The following is a 22,360-nucleotide window of genomic DNA, read 5'->3' as shown; positions in this document are numbered from 1 at the left end:
TATAGTCAATGCTGCTGTCTCAATCCATGCCACCTCTCGCCTCTCCCTGCTGTGTCCACAAGTCCATTCCCTACAGTCTGTGTCTATTCCCACCCTGCAAATAGGTTCCTCTGTACCATTTTTCTCGATTCCATATATACCAGTGTCCCTCCCTTCTAGGACATCATTACACTTTCTGAATAAGGGTTCTTTATCCCAAGTGTTTGCTTCCCCAGTGGCTCAGTGGTAAGGAACCTGCCTGCCAATACAGGAGACATGGGTCCTATCCCCTGGAGGAGGAAGTGGCAACCCACTCCAGTATTCTTGCCTGGGGAATCCCATGGATAGAGGAGCCTGGGGGGCTGCAGTCCATGAGGTCACAGAGTGGGACATGATTGAGCGCACACACACACGTCGCATGTGTTGGGTGGTGCCGTTCCGCCCAGCATTCTAAATATAGGCTGGTGTTGGGTGTCTCAGGTGTCCAGAACAGCTCTGGCAATAGGAGTCCCCGAGCCATGGAGAAATCTCAAGCATGTGTGGGGCTGGCTGGGGTGTGTACAGGCAAATAAAGACAGGCTTAAGGGACTCATAAATACACATCCACACGGGAACTCAGCAGCCATGAATGTGTAGAAAAAAGAATCAGCAAGATGGTCGCAGGAGGAGAGCAATCGATAATACCCAGATGAGCTGCTTAATATCACCAGCGTTTCCATCAAGAACTTTATATCTTGAGCAAAGCCACAGGCAGAAGCTGGTTACCTGTTATGTTCCAGTACCTCTCAGTTGGAGGCTTAATAGAAAACTAGAAAAACCAATTGCCTGAATAGGGGCTCAAATAGTTTTTCTAAAAACTAAATTGATTCCTGCTAACGTGACTGATTTGAAACTCTTTATAAGGTAAACGGTCATAGATCAGACTTAGATGTGTCTTCAGGGTGCCTTGATGGTCCCTTTAAAGAATGTCTCTAAAGTTTAGGAGGAAGGTTCGGTGGGGCGGGAGTAGGGGGGAAACATATGTATACCTATGGCTGACTCATGTTGATATGTGGCAGAAACCAACACAATATTGTAAAGCAATTATCCTCCAATTAAAAATTTAAAAAGAAGAATTTCTTTAAGATTTGGAAGAATTCAGCCCATGCCATTTCTGAAAGATTTTTTATTACGTCCTGTGTAGATATGGCTTTGGAGAAATGAATGCTTATTAGGGATCCAAGAATATGACTTCAAAACCAGTGCAGATTAATTCAGGGCCTTCAGAGATTAGTCATTCTGCTAAAATAAACACGGCAGCCTTTGGCTCGCCACTGAATACATATATCCGTATTTGGCAATGGGCGTTTTGCAAACAAGCTAGCCTACCTGCAAAGTGTTGTGTGGGCTGCCTTCCTGCTGCAGTGTGGGTGCTCAAGACTCACATGTGGATTAATAAACATTGAAGGAGGATTATTAACATCTGGCTACCTTTGACATATAGGAAGCAAAGTAAAAGAGCCCATGCACAAACTTTTTGCTTTTATGCCTCTCTGTCAGGCAAAAGCCCCCACTTGGGTGATAATGTTTGTGCAAAGTTTCTGACCAACTGAATAGTTCATTCTGTTAGGGGAAGCTTCTCTCTTTAAGGAGAGATATGAGATACCGCATGTGCGCCTGAGCCTGTCTGACTCTTTTTGACCTCATGAACTGCATGCAACCTGCCAGGCTCCTCTGTCCATGGGATTCTCCGGGCAAGAATACTGGAGTGGGTTGCCATTTCCTCCTCCTGGGGATCTTCCCAACGCAGGGATTGAACCCATGTCTCCTGCGTTGCCAGGCAGATTCTTTACCACTGAGCCACCAGGGAAGCTCAGATGAAATCCTGCAGATAATCATATTCCTACATATGAATTAAGGCACATATGCTTAATGCTTGGAATTCTCTTAGATTTTCAGAAAAGTTCATTGTGCTAGTTCCCTCTGCCACTCAAAGTTATGTGTAGGTTAATGGGCTGAGGAAAGCCGAGTTTGTCATGACTGGGAAGTAAGTTAGGATCTCTGATATTTATGATCTGATCTGCATTGTAGGTACATGTATAAACAAGTGCCCGGGGGAGTAAGAACAGACAGGCAGGGAGGTAGGAGGAAGGGCAAGCAAGCAAACACAAGACAGAAATGGCACCTGGACACTTTTCCTGGTGGTCCAGTGGTTAAGAATCTGCCTGCCAAGGAAGGGGACGTGGGTTAATCCCTAGTACAGGAAGAGCCCACATGCTGTGTGGCGACTAAGCCTGTACTCCACAACTACTGAAGCTCTCACACCCTAGAACCCGTGCTCTGCAACAAAAGACGCCGCCACAGTGAGAAGCCTGTGCACCGCAACTAGAGAGCAGCCCTCATCGCCACAACCAGAGAAAACCCATAGGCAGCAACAAAGACCCTGCGCAGCCAAAAATAATAAATAAAAATTAAAACCAACCAACAAACAAAAAACCAGAAATGGCACCCGGAAAGAGGCAAAAAGTGAGGAAAAATTATGATCCTTTTAGTGCCTCTCCTAAAAGTGACTGAGGTCATTAGGGCCAGATTCTCAAAACCTTGCTCAGGTGCCATCAGCTGCAAAGCACCAGCCTACCAGCCCAAAGTGATCAGGTGAACAAGTGATGTGTGGCAGAAAGAAACACAGAAAGTGTCCTAACAAGAACTGCTCCTAACCAGAGCTCCTTGACTGGGGGAGAGTGGGAAAGTTGAAAGGTTGCCATGGAAGCCAGTTACCTTGAGATAGAGGGAGGAGGGGAGGGGACAGCTAAGCCATCTTTGAAGGTGAAACAGCAACATCACAGACATAGATCAGACTCTGCAAATGGCTAAGTGCAGGTCCTTTGGGTCCTTAAAGTCTCCGGGGAAAGGTGAGTGAATGGTTTCTATGGCAACCTGATAGGAGGCTTGGTCCACTTCATTGTCCCCATAGTAACTAAGCTCCTGAAGAGCCATAGAGGAATTAGTTATCTTAACACACTACTATTATCCCCATGGTAACCAGTCTCTTCACCACAGTGGTGAGCTGTTCGGAGAAATCCCAGGAAAATTTTTGCTCCCAGAAAGAAAAAAAAAAAGGTGGGCTGGAGCAGTCCTAGGAGCTGAACCCCTGAAGGAAGTGGTGTGGAGTATGTATCTGTGTTTGGGTGCCAACATGTTTGCCCCCGCCGGGGAGGAAGGTTAAGACAGGGTAGAGGACGTTTCTTCTTGCCCCCAGCTCATTGGGGCCCCACTCACTCATGGGTTGAAGTGGACGGTGCAGCCGGGAGGGGCTCCCCTTCCAGCTACGCATTACCATTCTGGTGCAGGGTGCGCCGACGCTGGCTGGACTGCATGCTCAGGACCAGGTACTGCCGCATAAACTCACTGAACCGCTTCTGGTTGGCCAACTTCCGGGCCGACTTCCGGGCCCCGGTGAAGCCCCCGAACCGCTTCTGCAGCTGTTTCTGCTCAATCTCCCCCACCTCCTCCAGGCCGGGCTCTGTCCTCTTCTGCCTTTGAAAGAGGCTCCTGACCCGTGGCATTCGCTTCAGATGCTGCATCTCAGAGGCTCTGGGCTGGTCCAGAGCAGCTGCCACGTGGTCTGGGTCAGCAGGGCTGAGCTGCCAGGAGCCCCTGGCCATGACCTTGGTGCATGGAGTCCAGAGAGGGCTGGTGAAGGCCTTCTCTTCACACTCGAGGATGCACATCTGCCAAGAAAGAGGTTGGAGGAAAGAGAAAGACCAGGGACATCTGTTAGTCCAAGGCAATGAGGAGATCAAGTACTTTTGCTGTCTATTTTAGGGCTTCCCAGATTGCTCAGTGGTGAAGAATCCGCCTGACAGTACAGGAGAAGCAGGAGGTGCAGGTTGGATCCCTGGATCGGGAAGATTCCCTGGAGGAGGAAATGGCAACAGCTGAAGTATTCTTGCTGGGATAATCCCATGGACAGAGGAGCCTGGCAGGCTACAATCCATGGGGTCACAAAGAGTCAAGACGTGACTGAGCATGCATGCATGATCTATTTTGGTACCAATCGATGCAAGAGCTTCTGAAGCACCTCTTCAGTACCATGGAGCAGTTTTACATATAGTTACTTAAGTTCATAGAATTTCAGAGTTGGAAAGAAATAGAAAACGAACTGGCCCATCTCTGTCATTTCACAAAGAAATTTGGGGCTCAGAGAGGTGAGGTTAAGTTACCCAGGTAACCCAGCAAGTTAACAAAATGCACAAACAGAGTTATAGTCTTTGTTGGGTTTTTGGAGCCAAATATAGCTCATCATAGCTCATCCATAAAGAAACATTTTATTCTGTTCTCTTATCAGGCCTGGGAGAGGTCAGAGTGATTTAAGAAACTGGGGATGTTAAAGCATGTAGTCACGCAGTTAAATCTGCATGGTTATTCTAAGGTCACCTGGTAAAGATCAACCTTGGTGTGATTCGTTTTTCACCTTGCATACATTCATCATCACTATCAGTGCATGAGTTATAGAAAATAGGGATCAAATAGAGAACAGACTTATGGTTGCCAAGGGTTAGGAGGAGGTGGAGGAAGGATGGACTGGGAGTTTAGGGTGAGTAGATGCAAGCTATTACATACAGAATGAATGGACAACACAGTCCTACTCTATAGCATAGGGATCTAAATTCAATGTCCTAGGATAAACCATAATGGGAAAGAATATTTAAAAATTTGTATATATAATAACTGAGTCACCTTGCTGTAGAGCAGAAATTAATACAACATTGTAAATCAACTATACACCAATAAAAAAGTAGAAAGGGGGGGTGGTTAAGACCCTTTGAGATATAGACAGGTTGGATAATCTGGGACTGTCCAACACAATTCAGTGGACCTGCCAGCTCTCTAGGAACCCCGGCAGCTTCTGTCTCTCCTGGCATCTCCCACCTCTCGTCCAGACCACCAGCCTGATCATGATGTTCCTGTACCTTCCTGAACAGGTTGGATAATCTGGGACTGTCCAACACAATCGGACCTGCCAGCTCCACCAGCCTGAGACCACCAGCCTGATCATGATGTTCCTGTACCTTCCTGACTGGCCCTGGCCTTAACCCTTCCCTCCCACATTCCTATCTCTGATTGGAATCTCCTGGAAGCCTCTGCCTCCACGTTTTTTTTTTTCCCTATTGTTTTGGCTGCAGGCTTCCCGGATGCTCAAGTGGTAAAGAATCCACCTGTAAAGCAGGAACCACAGGAGACACAGCTTCAATCCCTGGTTCAGGAAGATTCCCTGGAGAAGGAAATGGGAACCTGCTCCAGTATTCTTGCCTGGAAAATCCCATGGACAGAGGAGTCTGGCGGGCTACAGCCTGTGGGGCCGCAAAGAGTCGGAAACAACTGAGCACCCAAGCACACTTCACCCCGAACACTCCTCTCTGTGTTTTTGGGGTCAGATGAAAACCCCACTTCAGCCTGACTTTGACATCATGGTGAGCAGGAAGCTGCAGAGCCCTTCATCAAACCTTGGAGTCTTTTTTTTAATTTTTACTTTTTTGGCTGCACCATGCATCATGTGGGATCTTAGTTCCTGGACCAGGGATCAAACCTGCACCCACTGCATTGGAAGCTTGGAGTCTTAACACTGGACTACCAAGACAGCCCCAAACCAAGGAGCCCGTGCCTGGCTTACAGGGCATCAGGAGTTACTGCTCTGGTTGGACAGGTGCAGGATGTGAGAAGATGCGTGTGTGCCCCATTGGGGCTCTCTGGGGAGCAAACACTCCCACCCGGGTGTTCAGAGTGGTACACGTGCCTCTATGAGCAAGGTTTCCAACTTGATCTCTAACTGAGTAGTGAGATACGCATGCAGCTTAAATCACAGACTTCAACAGCTGTTCCACCAAATCCTCAAAACGTGTCCTTCAGTCTGACTTCTCCTGCTTGCCTTTACCACCCTGACCCTGCCCTCCTTTTGTTGCTGCCAAGCTTCTCCAAGATGTGGTCATGCTCATGCTTCCACTTGAGCATCTCCCACTTTCTCCTCCTGACTTCTGTGTGAGGAATCAAATCTCCATCTTTTGGTGGGCGGGGGACACACAGCTCAGCTTGTGGGATCTCAGTTCCCCAACCAGGGACGGAACCCATGTCACAGCAGTGAAAGCCCAAATCCTACCGGTGGACTACCAGGTACTGTTGTTTAGTTGCTAAGTTTCGTCCAACTCTTTTGCGACCCCACAGACTGTAGCCCAGCAGGCTCCTCTCTGTCCGAGGGATTTCCCAGGCAGGAACACTGCAGTGAGTTGCCTTTTCCTCCTCCTGGGGATCTTCCTGACTCAGGGATAGGACCTGAGTCTCCTACCTTGGCAGGTGGATTCTTTACCACTGAGCCACCTGAGAACTCCTAAATCTCCATCTTATTAAAGGTGTCACTTCAGGTGTTTGTTACTAGCAGGTGACTTTAATTCTTTTCTGATATACTTTTTCAGTATGTGTGGAACAGGTTTGAATGAAGTACTGATTGTAGCATATATATCAGTACTTCACTCCTACTTTTTTCCACCCCAAGTCTATCTTTTTGCTCTGTCTCTCTCTCTGAACATCACCTTACTCCCCAGCTGGTTCAGGTGTAGAGCCCTGGGCACCTCTCCAGAATCCCCCTTCTCAGGACCCCGTCTCTCCATCTGGTCAGCATGTGAGTCCACCGTCTGCTTTCCACCCTCTCTGCCTGATTTCCTCTTGGGGGTGCTGTGAAGCAAGGTGAACAGGTGACTCCTATTCAAAAGCCCCGAACTCCCTGATGGATTTCGTGGAGAAGTTTTTATAGGCAAGATATGGGGTGAAGGCTGCAGGGTGTGTGACTTTGTTCTGAATGGCTGGTGGTAACAGATGTTCCAGGAATCTTGTGCTCAGCCTGAAGTTACCATCATCCACCTGGGTGGGGGCCGTAGGTCCCACAGAGGAATTCAAAGGTCGTTGTCGTCATTCAGTCGCTAAGTCATGTCTGACTCTGCAACCCACAGACTGCAGCACGCCAGGCTTCCCTGTCCTTCACCACCTCCCAGAGTTTTCTCAAACTCACGTCCATTGAGTCGGTGCCGCCATCCAATCATCTCATCCTCCATCATCCCCTTCTTTTCCTGCCTCCAACTTTTCCAGTATCCTGGTCTTTTCTAATGAGTCAGCCCTTTGAACACAAAGGTATTGTTATGTATATTCCTTGAGGGGAACCAAGAATGGCTGCACTATTGTTTGACTGCTCCTCCCTGCTCTTGGCATCCCCTACCTTCCCTGATTAGCAACTTCCCTTTGGAACTCAGGGCAGGTTCAGGAGACTGAAGGAGACCTATTTCCTACAAACAAGAATTGGGGGACACAGAAAGGACTTGTACCCAGGAGGACCCCCAGGGTCCTGCTCCATTTCACAAGAACACTGGCAAACAACCTGTAATGTAAGGGACAGCCCACCCCGCACCCCAACAAATAATTATCCAGCTTAATATATCCACAGAGTCTGAGAAACCCTACTCTACAGAGTCAAGGAGGAAGCAGAAAGCATGGGTAACACCGGGAAAGTCAGTAGAAGTGAAATAGGAGGGAAGCGGGAAGGATAAAACCTCTAATCAAATGACATAGCCCTAGAGGATACGACATAAACTGGTGGTTAGTTTTTATGGGCTGGGTGATTTCATGGGCTAATGAGTAGAATTATTCGAGTTATTTTGGAAAAGGGGTAGAGATTTTCTGGAATTGGGCCACCGCCCACTTTTTGATCTTTTACGATCAGCCTCTGAACTTTCATGGCGCCTGTAGTTGTGTCATTTATCACAGTGCTAATATCACAGCCAGCATATGAAGAGGCTCAAGGTTCACTGGAAGTCGAATCTTCCGCCATCTTTTATCTACTCATTAGCCCATGAAATCACCCAGCCCATAAAACTAACCACCCCATATTCTGGGGCCTCTTGCCTTCTGAGATGGCCCACACTCTGTCTGTGAAATGTATTTCTTCCAGGGCCATTCTATCCTTTTGAGACAGATTGCATTCTGTCTATGGAATGTGTATCTCTAAATAAATCCACTTCTTACCTATCACTTTCTCTTACGGAATTCTTTGTGCAAGGAGACATAAAGAATCTAAGCTTCATTAAGTCCTGAGACCAGGTGTGCAATTTCAATTAAAAGACAGTGGCTTTCCTGGTCATTCAGTGGTTAAGACTCTGCACTCCCAATGCAGGACACTTGGGTTCCATCCCTGGTCAGGAAATTAGATCCCTCATCCTGCTACTAAGGGCTTCCAAGGTGGCTCCTTTCTAAAGAATCTGCCTGCCAATGCGGGAGGCACAGGAAACGTGGCTATTGATCCAACTGTCCGGAAGATTCCCTGGAAGAGGAAATGGCAACCCACTTCAGTATTCTTGCCTAGAGAATCCCATGACCGAAGAGCCTTGGAGGGCTACAGTCCATGGGGCCAAAAAGAGTCAGACTTGATTGAGTGACTGAGCACACACTCACTCCCACATGCCACAATGAAAATCTAGCATGGGAGAATGAAAACTCCAGTGTGCTGCAGCTAAGACCTGGAGCAGTCACATTAAAAAAAAAAAAAGGAGTGGGTTCAAGTTCCATCCTGGGGTTTTGCTGGGTTCAAGTCCCAACGTGACTTGTGCGGTCATAAGCGTAGACTTGTTGGACTCAAAAGGACTTTTGAACACACTTGGTTCAGTCCTCACATGGATAGGATCCTCAAAGTGCTCGTTGCCTTGTTCTGCTCTGTCCATTTACAGGAACGAGTGGAAACTGTTAAGCCTAGAGTCTCTAAGATCTTCTGCAAGCCCCTGGGTTTCTAAGCCCAGATGGTAATTATATTGCATGTAAATCAGAGGAAATGAAATTCTATGATCAAACCAGATGTATAGCTGTTACCGAGACTCAACATACTGTTAGATGATTAGGTACTAAAAAATGGATCTTGATTCCTGATTTAGGAGAAGGTTTTGGGGCAAAAAAAATGAGGAATCCAAATTGATGGCAACATTTGTAGCACCAGATGGGCATATGAGCTTACTGACTACACTCTCTGGTCTGAGGGACTCACCAGCCTATTTGCAGAGATGGGTTAATGGCCCATTAAGTGAGCTGGACACGTTTTCACAGCCCACTCTGATGACATTGCTATATTCAGACACAGCATGGAGGAGCATCTGGAAAGTCCCAGATTGATGCCAAATTGATCTGTAAAGCTGGGCTTTGCATGGGGGAGGGAAGTCAATGAGCAAAGGGTCATCTGAATGTCTAGGATCAAAGATTAGTGAGCCCTACAGAAGGAAAATAAACAATTCATTCAGATTGTCATGTTTCTGCCTCTAAGGAATCCAGCCACTTCTGACCAAGAGACACTTGGGACCTATTTGCTTTGGGAGGTTCTGCCAGTATATCAGAGAGCCAATGCTAGTGGGCCAGCAGATGCGCAGCACAAAAGAAAAATGTGTTAGGAACTCCTAGGGCAAGTCAGGGGAGAAGGCGATGGCACCCACTCCAGTACTCTTGCCTGGAAAATCCCATGGACGGAGGAGCCTGGAAGGCTGCAGTCCATGGGGTCGCTAAGAGTCAGACACGACTGAGCGACTTCATTTTCACTTTTCACTTTCATGCATTGGAGAAGAAAATGGCAACCCACTCCAGTGTTCTTGCCTGGAGAATTCCAGGGACGGGGGAGCCTGGTGGGCTGCCATCTATGGTGTCACACAGAGTCGGACACGACTGAAGCAACTTAGCAGCAGCAGCAGCAGCAGCAGGGCAAGTCAACTACTAAGATTTTCTGTGTAATGAAGACAGAAACTACCAGAAGTAGTAACTCTTCTGCTGTTAATAGAGTTTTAGGGAATTTAAATAAGTTTCCCTAGATCTTTCTTGGCTTCCCTGGTGGCTCAGGGGTAAAGAATCTGCCTGCCAATGCAGGAGATACGGGTTTGATCCCTGGGTCTGGAAGATTGCCTGGAGAAGGAAATGGCAACCCACTCCAGTTTTCTTGCCTGGGAAATCCCATGGACAGAGGAGCCTGTTGGGCTACAGTCTGTGAGGTCGAAAAGAGTTGGACATGACTGAGTAACTAAACTACTACAACAACAAAACAGAACTTTCTTGGGAGTTACCTTCTTCTTGGTCACTAAAATGACTCGGTGAATCTAGCTTTTTTCTTCGTAAGCTGGTAGGGTAAGTATCATTCTCAATTAGCTGAAAGCCCAGGACTTTCCAATCATTTGGCTTGTGTGCTAGTCATTTACTTACCAAAATGATAGTCTAACAAAAAGGCAGGCATGCTTGGACCATTGCCCTGGAGGGAGAACAAATGAAATTCCTGATGAAGCCAAGGGTCCGGAAGGTCCTGGGAATATATTGGGATCCCATCATTTGGTGGAAGGATTGGGGTGGGGGCGGACAGTGACCCTTGCCTAAATATCTGAGTCCTCCCATCTTTCACAGAGAGGACATAGTCAAGGGTTGCAAGATTTGGAAGTGAGATGTGGTTGTCTCGATTCTAGGCATTTCATAAAACTTAAAAAAAAAAAAAAATAGGTTAAAAGTGAATATAAGCTAGAAACACCCAGGCAACCAGGTCCTCTGGGGGTCAACAGGCACTTGCAAGAGGTCATCCATCACTCTGAAGTGGGAACTGGCCATTTTCTTAGTGTTTTCCGGATCCCAGAGATTTAAGATGCTACGGAGAAATAAAAACTAGCTCCAAATTCCTTCCTGGCTTTGAAAGACACCTGTGCAAAACCTCTAAAGCATCTGCACCTGTTAGGAGACTAAAAGGCCTTGGAATGTTACAGTTTCCCTGTGCTAGCATGCGAAGTCATTTCCGTCGTGTCCAACTCTTTGTGACTCCACGGACTGTAGCCCATCAGGCTCCTCTGTCCATGGGATTCTCTCGGCAAGAATATTGGAGGGGGTTGCCATTTCCTCCTCCAGGGAATATTCCAGACCCAGGGTTCGAACCTGTATCTCTTTCATCTCTTGCATTGGCAGGCGGGTTCCCACTAGCACCATCTGGGAAGCCCTCCGGTTTCCACGGGACCTGTTTATTGAGTACTGCCCTGTGCCACACTGTACTGTGTGCTGGAGAAGCCCAGATTAATTGGCAAAGAAGCACCTAAGAGATAGCCCAGCAGATGCAAGTAATTGTCAGAGAACAAAGGTGCTAGGGGCTGGCTCAATTGGGGACTGGTGGGGAATCAGCAAGGCATCCTCTCCTGAGTAGTATTGAAGGGTTTATTGGCTGGGGGAGGAGTCGGAGGTATGAGCAAGATGGCAGGACAGGTTCTTGGAGCTGTGGGGAGGGAAGGGAAGCACGGATTTCCCAGGAACTATGGAAAGTGATGGGATCCCAGCAGAGAGGAGGCAAAAAGTGTACCTGCTGCCTGGGGAAAGCAGACGCTGGGAAGAAGAAAGGACATGGAGGTAAGAACAGGGAATCTTGGTTACCACTTGTGTTTGGAGGGGGCAGGAAGAGAAATGGGGCTCTAACAGGAGGCAGAAAAGGAAGAGTCAGAGTGGAGAAGAGGCAGGGTTCACCAGAGAGGACGAGGAGGGGAAGCCTGCACATTGGCGAAGGTTTCTGTGGTTAGGAACTGCTGGTGACCTTGGAGATTGGCTAAGGAGTTAAGGCGGGCTTCCCAGGTGGGGCAGCGTTAAAGAATCTGCCTGCAGTGCAGGAGACACGGGTTCGAGTCACGGGGTAGGGGAGGTCCCCTGGAGAAGGAAATGGCAACCCACACCGGTATTCTTGCCTGGAGAATCCCATGGACAGAGGAGCCTGGGGGGCTACAGCCCATGCGGGCAGATACCACTGAGCAACTGAGCTCAAGCACAGCAAAGGGGCGAGGCAACTGTGAGGGGGTCCAAGTTGCAAATGGGGATACTCTTCCAAAAACAGGACAACAAAGGGAAGGAAAGAGCAAGTGGGAGATGGGAAAAACGAATTTCCAGCAGGAAAATCAGTGGTACACAGGAAGGGGGAAGAAGAAGGAGCAGAAGCACAGATCCTGAGGTGACAATAAGGAGGCTGGAGGGAACCTGCCCTGGTGGCCTCTGTCATCTCACAATTGGCACTCAAGGTCAAGGTGTCCCGGGAGCCGGAACATCACAGTGCTTCACAGTCAGGCATGATGTTTGCTCTCAACAAGTTACCTAAATTTGTGGAAAAAAAGAAAAAACAAACTAGTACAGACTCAGTGTTATCCTTACAGCTGAGCTCCAAATACTTTTTTTTCTATTGTAAAATCCAAATACCATCAAATTTACACTGGAACCATTTTTAAGAGTACATCTCAGTGGCATTAAGTACATTCACTTTGTTGGGTTACCATCAACCCTTGCTCCCATCTCTAGAAATTTTTCGTTCTCCCAAACTGAAACTTGGTATTTATTAAACACTAACTCCCCTCTCCCTGTTTCCCCAGCTCTTGGCAGCCCCATTCTACTTTCTGTCTCTGAGTCTTGACTGGTCTTGAACTGCAGGTAAGTGCCATCCTACAGTATTTGTCGTTTTGTGACAGCATACATCTTCAGGGCTCATCCATGATGTAGCCTGTATCACAATTCCCTTCCTTTTTAAAAGCTGCATAATATTCCATTGTCCGCATTGACCATGTTTTGTTTATCCATCCGTCTCTCGTCGGTCATTTGAGTCTTTTCTACCTTTTGACTATCGTGAGTAATGCTGCCATAAACATGGGTGTACACATATCTTCATGCTTCTTGGAGTGGGAGGTATAGGGTTGCAGTTAAAACTTGTGATTTAGGAACTGTGTACAACTTTCAGTCTTTGTCAAGAGTGTGACAATGATGAGATTATTCCTTTATCAGCTCCTTCACTGGTTTACCTGTGAACTAGCGGTCTGCTCTGTTGACTGAGACCACGGGAAAGTGTTTTGTTTTGGGTCAAATTTTAAGCCTCTCTGGCCTGCACAGAAAAGACATGTGGGTCTTCTGTGTTCTAGCCAAATCCAGCTTGCCTCAATTCTTTACATGCCACTCCCCTCCCCCAAAGGCATTTGCGCATGTGCGCTCCTCCCCCACTCTGTGCCTCCCTCATTACCTGGGCTCACTCCCTGCCTCTTTGACCATCTTAAGGTCTCCTTAGAGGCTTCAGTTCCTCCCAGAGCCCCCTCCACCCCTCTAGACTAGGTTGGGGTCCACTGCTCTTGCTTCCCCATTGCTCAGTAATTACTCTCAGGAAAGGATTGTGGGTTCTTCTCTCCCACTATCTGTCTGCTCACCTTGGGGCCCTTGGTCTAGCCCAGTGCTTGGCGCATAGTAGGTGCTTGGTGCATAGTAGGTGCTCAGAAAACCCACAATGACTGGAGGAGGAGAATGGATGAATTTGAATGGGTTCTCGGGATGCTTCTTCATGATTTCATGGTTATTACTGTTCAGAAAACAGGCTCGAAAGCCACTGAGGTGGCATGGGAGGAGCGTGGTGTTTTGGTGGGTCAGGGGGCTGTGTCTGTTCATGTCTGTGTGTCAGCCCAATGTGAGTACTTGGTTTCTATATTTGTACACTTGCCTCAAGGGACAGGAGGGAAAAGGTGACTCTTAAGATTGAGGAGTTCCAAACATGACATCTTTTGAAAGGAGTTCTCTTGACTACAAAGAAAAAGTAATCGAGTTATATTGGATTTAGTAGGAAAGGAATAACTATTTAAACAGTAATAAAAGCAGTGGAGAAAGCAGCTGACTTAGTGAAATTTAGTGCTCAAATAAATACAAGACAGCACGTAGGTGTTCACTGTAGAATTGTCTATAACATCAAAACTGGAGGACAACTTACATGCTCAGCAGGAGGGATTGGTTAAGCCAAGTATACTTAAAATAATGCTAATAATGGGAAACTTATCTTGGTATAAAACAGCAAGTGAAAAAACTAAGATTTTTTTCTCTGACCGGTGAGATTAAAGGTGACTTTAATTTTTTCTTTTCATAGTTCTTGGAATTTGCCAAATTCTCTAGAATGAGTGTGAATGCTTTTAATAATAGGAACAAAACAGCAGCCTGGGTGGGTCTTTACTCAAATGTGGAAACGTGGGACAATGACAGGGTTTGATTTCAGAAGCTGCTCAAGTCCACGTCTGTTTCTTAGGGACCATCCCACACTGGGAGAGTCACGTGACCTGGGCGGGGAGGGGAAGACAGGGTCCAAACTCCTGGACCTACCTCGAGGTTGAAGCTGTCAAGAGTGGGGCGGAGCTTCTCTCTGCAGACCAGACAGTCCTTCTGACAGCTGCTGGACACGCTGGAGAAGAGGCTGAGCAGCAGGAGGTCACAAAACAGGATTTTCATGGTGCAGGAGCTGGAAGCCAGACGCTAAAACATAAGTGAGGGTGGGCACCGTTAGCACAGCCCTTCTCTGGGGGCCGGTAGGGGCTGGAGACCCTCGTCCAGGGCACAGTGCCCTGGATTCCACTTCCCAATGGGGGTTGGATGGTCAAGGGCACAGGTGGCCCAGCCTGTTTGCCAGGGGTGATGTTCACGCACAGGCACATCTGGGTTCTGGGATGGGGATGGGGAAGCAGGCACACCTGTTACTCCTGCTATCCAACTGGCCTCCACGTGTATGAGAGCTTCCAGGGAGCCGCAGGCCCCACTTGCAAGGCCCACTTGTGGCCTTGAGACAGCCCCTCCCAGTCTCATTTTTCACAGCTCTTAATGGGAAACACTGGTACCTGCCTTGGCCCGGGGCTGTTGCAAAAATGAGATCCATAAGAAATGTTTTGCAGAGTATGAGATGTGTAACATAGGAGATTTATGAATGACTCATCCTCCCCTGCCTTGGCCAGGAATGCCCTGCAGCCCCAAATTCACTCTTCTGGGAAGCATCTGCTAGGTTTCTTGTCTGTTTCTCCTCCTTGATGGGAGCCAGCTCTCTGCACACAGAGCTAATATGTTCACCTTGTTATTCTGTGCAAAGCACAGGGCCAGGCAGATGGAGTCATTTATTGAAAAACGACCAAAGAGACTATTCTAAGGTAATAGCACCAATGATTATGAGTTAGATCAGTCATTTATATTCTTTATGTAGGATTGCCTCAAACAAATGCAGTTCTTCCTGTTTCCCTTTAGACTTATCCTGTGATCGAGTCTCCTGCATCGGAAAGCTATTTTCTTGGACCGCATCACTTTGGGTCCCTGTAGAATCAACTTTATTTGGAGGGTTAAATGGAAAGGGGAATGAGGGGACTTTCTGGAAATGTGAAATGTTCTTGATTGAGGTGTAGGTCACAGGGGTGTATACGTTTGCTAGAAATTCACTGAATTGTACATTTAGATTCTGTGTGTTTCCTTGTATATAAATTTTACCTTGAGTATTCAGCATAGAAAAACAAATAATGGCCTTTATTACTTTTTAATTAGACTACACTGAGACAATGTATAAGCCTTACTATTCAAATGCAGTCTGCAGACCAGCAGCATCTCCTGGGATCTTGTAAGCAAAACAGAATTTCGGTCCCTACCCCAGATCTACTGAATCTGGATCTGTCTTTTTAGTAAGATTCTCAGGTGATTTGTATACATGCTTAGAGTTTGAGAAGCAGAGGTAGAAAATAGGTGTGCGATGGCGCTAGTCAGTGGGAGGAGGAGGGGGGGTGATCCGTGGCCACTGGCCATGCACGGAAACCATGCCAGCTCTTCCTGGGCATCATCCAAGCTTTTCATACCAAGAGTATGGCGACTGAATCAATGGTCAATGCTTGTTAAGTTATTGAGGTGACATCTGAGATGGGTTTTGAATAATGAGTGAGGTTGCCACTAGCTGTCTATTTTTCACGTGGCAGTGTATATATTCAATCCTAGTCTCCCAATTCATCCCTCTTTCCCCTTCTCCCCTGTGTCTGTCTGTCCACTCTCTACATCCACATCTCTGTTTCTGCCCTGCAGACAGGTTCATCTGTACCATTTTTTTAGATTCCACATATATGCGTTAATATAGGATATTTGTTTTTCTCTTTCTGACTTACTTCACTCTGTATGACAGACTCAAGGTCCATCCACACCTCTACAAATGACCCAGTTTTTGTAATGGCTGAGTAATCTTCCATCATATATATATGTACCACATCTCCTTTATCCATTCATCTGTTGATGGACATTCAGGTTGCTTCCATGTCCTGGCTATTTTAAACAGTGCTGCAATGAACATTGGGGTACATGTGTCTTTTCTCAGGGCATATGCCCAGTACTGGGATTGCTAGATAATGTGGTACCTGTGTATAGCACAGGGAGCTCAGGTCAGCGCTCTGAAGACCTAGAGGGGTGGGATGGGGGTGAGGTGGGAGGGAAGTTCAAGAGGGATGGAATATATGTATACCTATAGCTGATTCACTTCATTGTACAGCAGTGACTGACACAACATTGTAGAGCAATTGTACTCCAGTTATCACAAAAAGAGTCTGCCAAGAGGACAGAGAAGACGCAGGGAATGACTTTCCAAAGGCATAGGGACTTCCACGGTGGTCCAGTGGTTAAGAGTCCACGCTGCCAATGGAGGGGGTATGGATTTGATACCTGGTCAGGGAACTAAGATCCCACCTGCCACACGGCACAGCTGAAAGATAAACAAACAAAAAGCAAAGACATAGAGGAAGGGAGAACACAGCATGGGTGGGAGGGGATGGTGAGCAGGCAGCCTTGCTGGGGCTGTCTTCCTAAGGGAAGCCCCTTCTGAAAGAGAGGCCCATTCCAGGTGAAACAGGGTCATGTTTGCCATCTACAGGGTTCACCCTCTACCCTACCGGTTGGGAAGTCTGTGCTAATGAACTTGAACATGTATTCAAATGTTGTTGTTGCTTAGTTGCTAAGTTGTATAACAGACTGTCTTTTCAAATGAATATGCCTCATATGCATCTTTCTCCTATATCTCAGGGGATAGTACCTTAGTTGAGATTTATTACTTTGGTTATTGTGATCACCCTCTAATTAGTCTACCCAATGATCCAGCCTCCCACCAAGCCATCTCCACGTCTGATGATTCCCTCATTCTTTAATTCTCTGATCCCCCATGGGACTCAGCCCAACTCCCACCCAGCTCTCTGGCTTCAGCTCCTGTCATTCAACCTTGAATCTCCTCCAGTCCTCGTGAGTCACACATAATTTCCAAATCTATCAGGTCCCTTCATGCCTCTGTGTCTTGGTCCCTGCTCTTCCTTCTGCCCAGAATACCCGTCTCTAGCTCACACTTCATACGGAGTTATCCCCTGGGGGAAGCCCTCCCTGGTCTGAGTTAGATGAGTCTCCTCTGTTTGTGTGGCATTGTGAGGTACATCAAGGAGAGAAGAAGTGAGCCCTGGAGACCTGTCCGTCAAACAGGCACAACAGACCTATGAGATGGGGTTGCTAGGATTCCTGTTTTCTTTTAAAAAAAACTTTAATTTTATAATTGATTAACAATGTTGTGATAGTTTCAGGTGTACAGCACAGTGATTCACTTATATGTATTTTGGATTCTTTTCCCCATGTAGGTTATTACAGAATGTTGAGTAGAGTCCCTTGTGCTATATAGTATAGTGTGTATGTGTTAATCCCAGCCCCCTGATTTATCCTCCCGCCCCCGCCACAGCCTTTCCCCTTTGGTAACCATAAGTTTGTTTTCTGTGTCTGTGAGTCTGTTTTGTAAATAAATTCATTTTGTATCCTTTTTTATTAGATTCCACATATTAGTGATATCATATAATTTGTCTTTCTCACTTAGTATGATAATCTATGTTGCTGCAAATGGCACTATTTCATTCTTTATGATTGAGTAATATTCCATTATATATATATGTATCGCTGCTTGTTTATCCATTCATTTTTCCGCGGACATTCAGGTTGCTTCCATGTCTTGGTCATTGTAAATAGTGCTGTATGAACATTGGGGTGCATGTATATTTTTGAATTATGCTTTTTTTCTGGATACATGCCCAGGAGTGGGATTGCAGGAGCATATGGTAGCTCTACTTTGTTTGGGTTTTTTTTTAATGGAGGGATTTGTCTTTTCTCATCTTCTCATCACTGCAGACTGCCTGGGTCTGCAAAATCCCACATCTGCAACTCAGCCCCTCAGGTTCTCATCTGTAAAACCGGGATAGTAAGAGTAACCATCTTATAGGATGATTAATGGGTTGATATCTTTAAATATCAACCTGGCACAGTTAAAACAGCACCCAGCACAGAACAAGTATAATAAAAGTTTGTCAAAGAAGGAGCCCAGGACATAGCCTTCACTCTGTAATACTATTATTGTCTGCCGTTTGGCACTTAGCACTCTACACTGTAAGCTTGGACTTACGTGTCCATTTCTCCCACTGGGCTGTGACTTCCTGAAGGGCAGAAATCATGTTCTATGGTTATCTGAATTTCAAGCACCCAGCACAGGGCCAGGTGCTTAGGAGGTGCTCAAGAAAGTCTGATAGATGACAGTGGAGTGTCTCAGGAGTGCCTATTCTTCACAAATAAGAGTTGGGGAGTGTTTAGGAGGCTCCCCCACTTCCCTGGGAGCCTGGGATGCTCAGGCATAGAAGCCACTTCAGGACCTGCCTGACAAATCACTGTGCTGAGTCACTCAGTCCTGTCCTACTCTTTGCGACCCCATGGACTATAGCCTGCCAGGCTCCTCTGTCCATGGGGATTCTCCAGGCAAGAATACTGGAGTGGGTTGCCATGCCTTCCTCCAGGGAATCTTCCCAACCCAGGGACTGAACCCAGGTCTCCTGCAGTGCAGGAGGATTCTTTACCGTCTGAGCCACCAGGGAAGCCCATGGCCTGACAAGTTTCTGGTAGTTAATTGTTCCACTCCAGGTGGGAGGGCTAGGAACAAGTTTTGCTCCAGAGCAAAGCCAGATGCCATCCAAAGCTGGAACCCCATGCATGTTCTGGAAAAAGACTAGTTGCCAGTGTCTGGGAGGCATGGTTGGGATGGTGCTATGTGCTAAGTCTGCAGTGGTGCAACCTGTTGGTAGACAAGCAATGAAGACTCATCACCACTTATAGGCTCTTTTGAAGAGAATATATCTTTTGAGTTCCAAACAGTCACCATATCAGCAAAGGTCTCAAACTGAGGACTGCTTGGTTACATCCTTTGTTTAATTTGGTAGTGGCCTTTAAGCTTCTCATTCTACTCAGTTTCATTCTGGGCGGAGAGACAGTTGAGTCTACTTTGTTCAGCATGCTATGTTCTCTATGGCCACATGGTGGCAGTGTCCGTACGTCACAGAAGGAAGGGAAAAGCCGGAAGAAAAAGGACCTTTGCCTTTCCTTCCTAATACAAAATTGCAATCCGTAATGTTTGCATAGGCTGAGCTGATAAGTTGTGACAGATGTTAATGAAATGCTCTCCTGCTGAGGTTTTTCATGAACTTCATTAAATGTGGCAACTTGCGCATTCAGCAAATGTCTGGCGGATTGACTGTTACTCCTTATCTCAAATTCTGGGTAAATGGGTTTTTAGGATGAGGTAAGGAAAGATGAGCCCCTGGGACATTGAGCATGTGTTCCATTCCATACCTTTCTTGCATGGGAAACTGTTTGGCCCTTGGGGAAACCTTATCAAATCTACTTGTGGTTAGCCCAGTCCTCACTCTGATCCTTGGTACACCAACCTTTCGTGTGTCATCTCTGAGCTCCCTACTCAACCCTCCAAGTCCTATCCCTTGCTATTATTTATTTTAAATTTTAATTTATTTTTCAGAAATAAGAAAATCGTTTTTTAAAATTCAGCCAGTTCTCTTATTCTACTCCCCCAGGCTAATCAAGGTATGTGATTAATAATATTATCTTAAAATTGCATCCTGGGTGTTTCACTTAAGTGTTTCACTTAAGTTTAATGAAAAACACTTGGTAGCAATTGAGTGCTGGGGAGGCGTGATTGGTTATTATCCTTGTTTATGAGTTAGCATTAGTTTAAAGAGTAGCGATGCTGGAGGCTAAAGTTTTTATTTCTTTTTTGTAACAATGTTCCATCCAGGACTTCCCTGGTGGGCCAGTGGTTAAAGGCTCCATGCTTCCAAGGCAGGGGATGTAGGTTTGAGCCCTGGTCAGGGAAGTAAGGTCCCATAGGCTGTATGGTGTGGCAAAACAAAGTTCTATCCATACTGAAACAGAAAGATTGATGAATGTCAGTGGGCATTTAGCAGTAAAAGAAGCTGAAAGCCAGAGATTGCTACCCATTACTTTTAACAAGTGACGCCACTGTTTAATGAAAAATCTTTACTCAGTGCTATTCATTCTGCTCTGCAATTCAAAGAATCCTAAAAATTGGAGTTACCACACAGTCCAAACTTACAGGTGGTTTCTGGTATTTAAATGAGATTAAAATAAATAAAAGCTCAAAATATATGTAATTATTCTCATAAAGGGTCTTGTTTCCCTGGTGGCTCAGATGGTAAAAAATCTGCCTGCAATGCGGGAGACCCAGCTTTGAGCCTTGGGTTGATCCCCTTGAGAAGATCCCTGGAGAAGAGAATGGCTACCACTCCAGTATCCTTGCCTGGAGAATTCTATGAACAGAGGAGCCTGGTGGGCTACAGCCCATGGAATTGCAAAAAGTCAGACACAACTGAGCAACTAGTATATATTCTCATAAAGGGGACAGCACTTTGTTGCTTTGGGTAATCCTCACAACCCTTGTACAACTGTGTTCTAGGTTAACACTTTTTTGAGAAATTGTAACAACATCTGTGTGCTTTCTTTGTAGCTGTGTGTCAGTTAATGCCAAGAGCAATGTAGACGAGTAATTGATTAATTTCTGAGTTACGTTTATATTTGATCTTTGCATTTTGTAATTGTGTGACTTTGGGCATGTTTCACCTTTGAGAGCCTCAGTCTTCTCACCTGCCAAATGGGGGGAACAACCGATTTGTTGTGATTGTTGTTTTTAATTGTGCAATAGAGACTGTCAGTAAATAAGATTTCCCTGAATGTGTCTAAATTTTACATGGTTTGTCTTCACTTTGTGAACCAAACTCAGCTAACACTTCCTTGTGGGGATGGTATGCATCTGAACATCTTGTATTGAGTAAAGAAATGTTTAATTACCTTTTATTTCAGCCACAGCACTCTTTATAAAGATAAAATACCACTGTGTTTAGCTTTAATCTATTTAATCTATTTGTTTGTAATCATGATTCCAAGGGCAATATAATTAGTTGCTTATCTGTTTGGAGGATTACGTATGAAGCTTTAGCGGAAGCTAAAAGCTAATTGAGTTTTGTCTTATGACCTATGAGAAAGCCTGTAATTTTAGTGCTTTTAGTGGAGAAGGCAAGAGGGACTAGGTTTTCTGCTAGAGGCATATCTCCCCCCATCCTTCTCATCAGCCACATGTATGAATGTTCTTGCTGGTAACAAAAGTTTTATATTCTTACACAGTCCTGTAAAGCATTAGTTGCTCAGTCGTGTCTGACTCTTTGCCACCCTGTGGACTTTATAGCCCACCAGGCTTCTCTGTCCATGGGATTTCCCAGGCAAGAATACTGGAGTGGGTTGCCATTCCCTTTTCCAGGGGATCTTCCTGACCTAGGGATGACCTAGGGATCAAACCTGGGTCTCCTGCATTGCAGGCATATTCTTTACCATCTGAGCCACCAGGGAAGCCCAATACAATCCTATAATCTAGGGTTAATATTATCCCCTCTTTGAGAGGAACATATGTTTATAGAGGTTAACAACTTACTTAAGATAATCCAGCTTATAAAAAAGCCAGGACTTAAACTCAGGTATTTTGACTCTACAACATGTTCTGGGAAACCATAAACTCCACATGCTGGTCCTGCTTTGGGAAGGTTGACAAATTCTGGTGGCATTTATTGGGATGGTCTCCGTTTGTATTTAACAGTAATCATATTATTATTATTATATTTAGCACACTCCTCTGTGCCAGGCACTGTCTTGATGGCTTTGTAAGCATCCATCCTATGGGGTAAATGTTATTGCCCCCATTTTACAATTGAGAAGACTGAGGCTTGAAGAGGCGAAATAACTTGAAGTGGCAGAACTGAGACCCCAACCCATCTGATTTCCAAGCTCATCCTCTCATCAGACGTTTCAATGATCTTGGCAAGGGGACTTCCCTGGTGGTCCAGTGGTTAGGACACTGTGATTCCATCACAAGGGCATGGGTTTGATCTCTGGTTGGGCGATTAAGATCTCACATGCTACACAAGTTGCGTGACCAAAATAAGAAAAGAAACAGGATTTTGGTGGTTTTCTGTCTTTTCCTGCAGGTAAATTCGTTGCAAGGAGCTCCATTTGTCCTGAACTCTGGGTGTCCCTCTCTCATGATACACCTTTTTTTGTTTTTTGTTTTTCTAATTGGAGGATAATTGCTTTAAATGTTACATTGGTTTCTGCGGCACACTCTAATCAGTCGTAATTATTTATATCT

General features: G+C 46.0%; 1 protein-coding gene across 4 annotated transcripts in view; it reads right to left on the bottom strand.

The window, feature by feature from the left end:
* The window catches only part of PNOC (prepronociceptin), a 35,525-nt gene that overhangs the window by 1,657 nt on the left and 11,508 nt on the right, over positions 1 to 22,360 (bottom strand). For 3 of the 4 annotated variants that reach the window (XM_070376144.1, XM_070376145.1, XM_070376147.1), the window contains 2 exons: positions 14,158 to 14,307; positions 3,296 to 3,689 (listed from right to left, as the gene is read on the bottom strand). In XM_070376144.1, the coding sequence (XP_070232245.1) occupies positions 3,296 to 3,689; positions 14,158 to 14,307 (544 nt within the window). Of the gene's footprint in view, positions 1 to 3,237; positions 3,690 to 14,157; positions 14,308 to 22,360 lie in introns of all 4 variants that reach the window. The other variant, XM_070376146.1, reaches the window with a different exon arrangement.

The sequence above is a fragment of the Bos mutus genome, chromosome 8 (assembly GCF_027580195.1).
Source record: "Bos mutus isolate GX-2022 chromosome 8, NWIPB_WYAK_1.1, whole genome shotgun sequence".
NCBI classification, from domain to species: Eukaryota; Metazoa; Chordata; class Mammalia; order Artiodactyla; family Bovidae; genus Bos; species Bos mutus.
The sequence above is the reverse complement of the archived record's forward strand: the minus strand, read 5'-3'. Positions and strand labels throughout refer to the sequence as shown.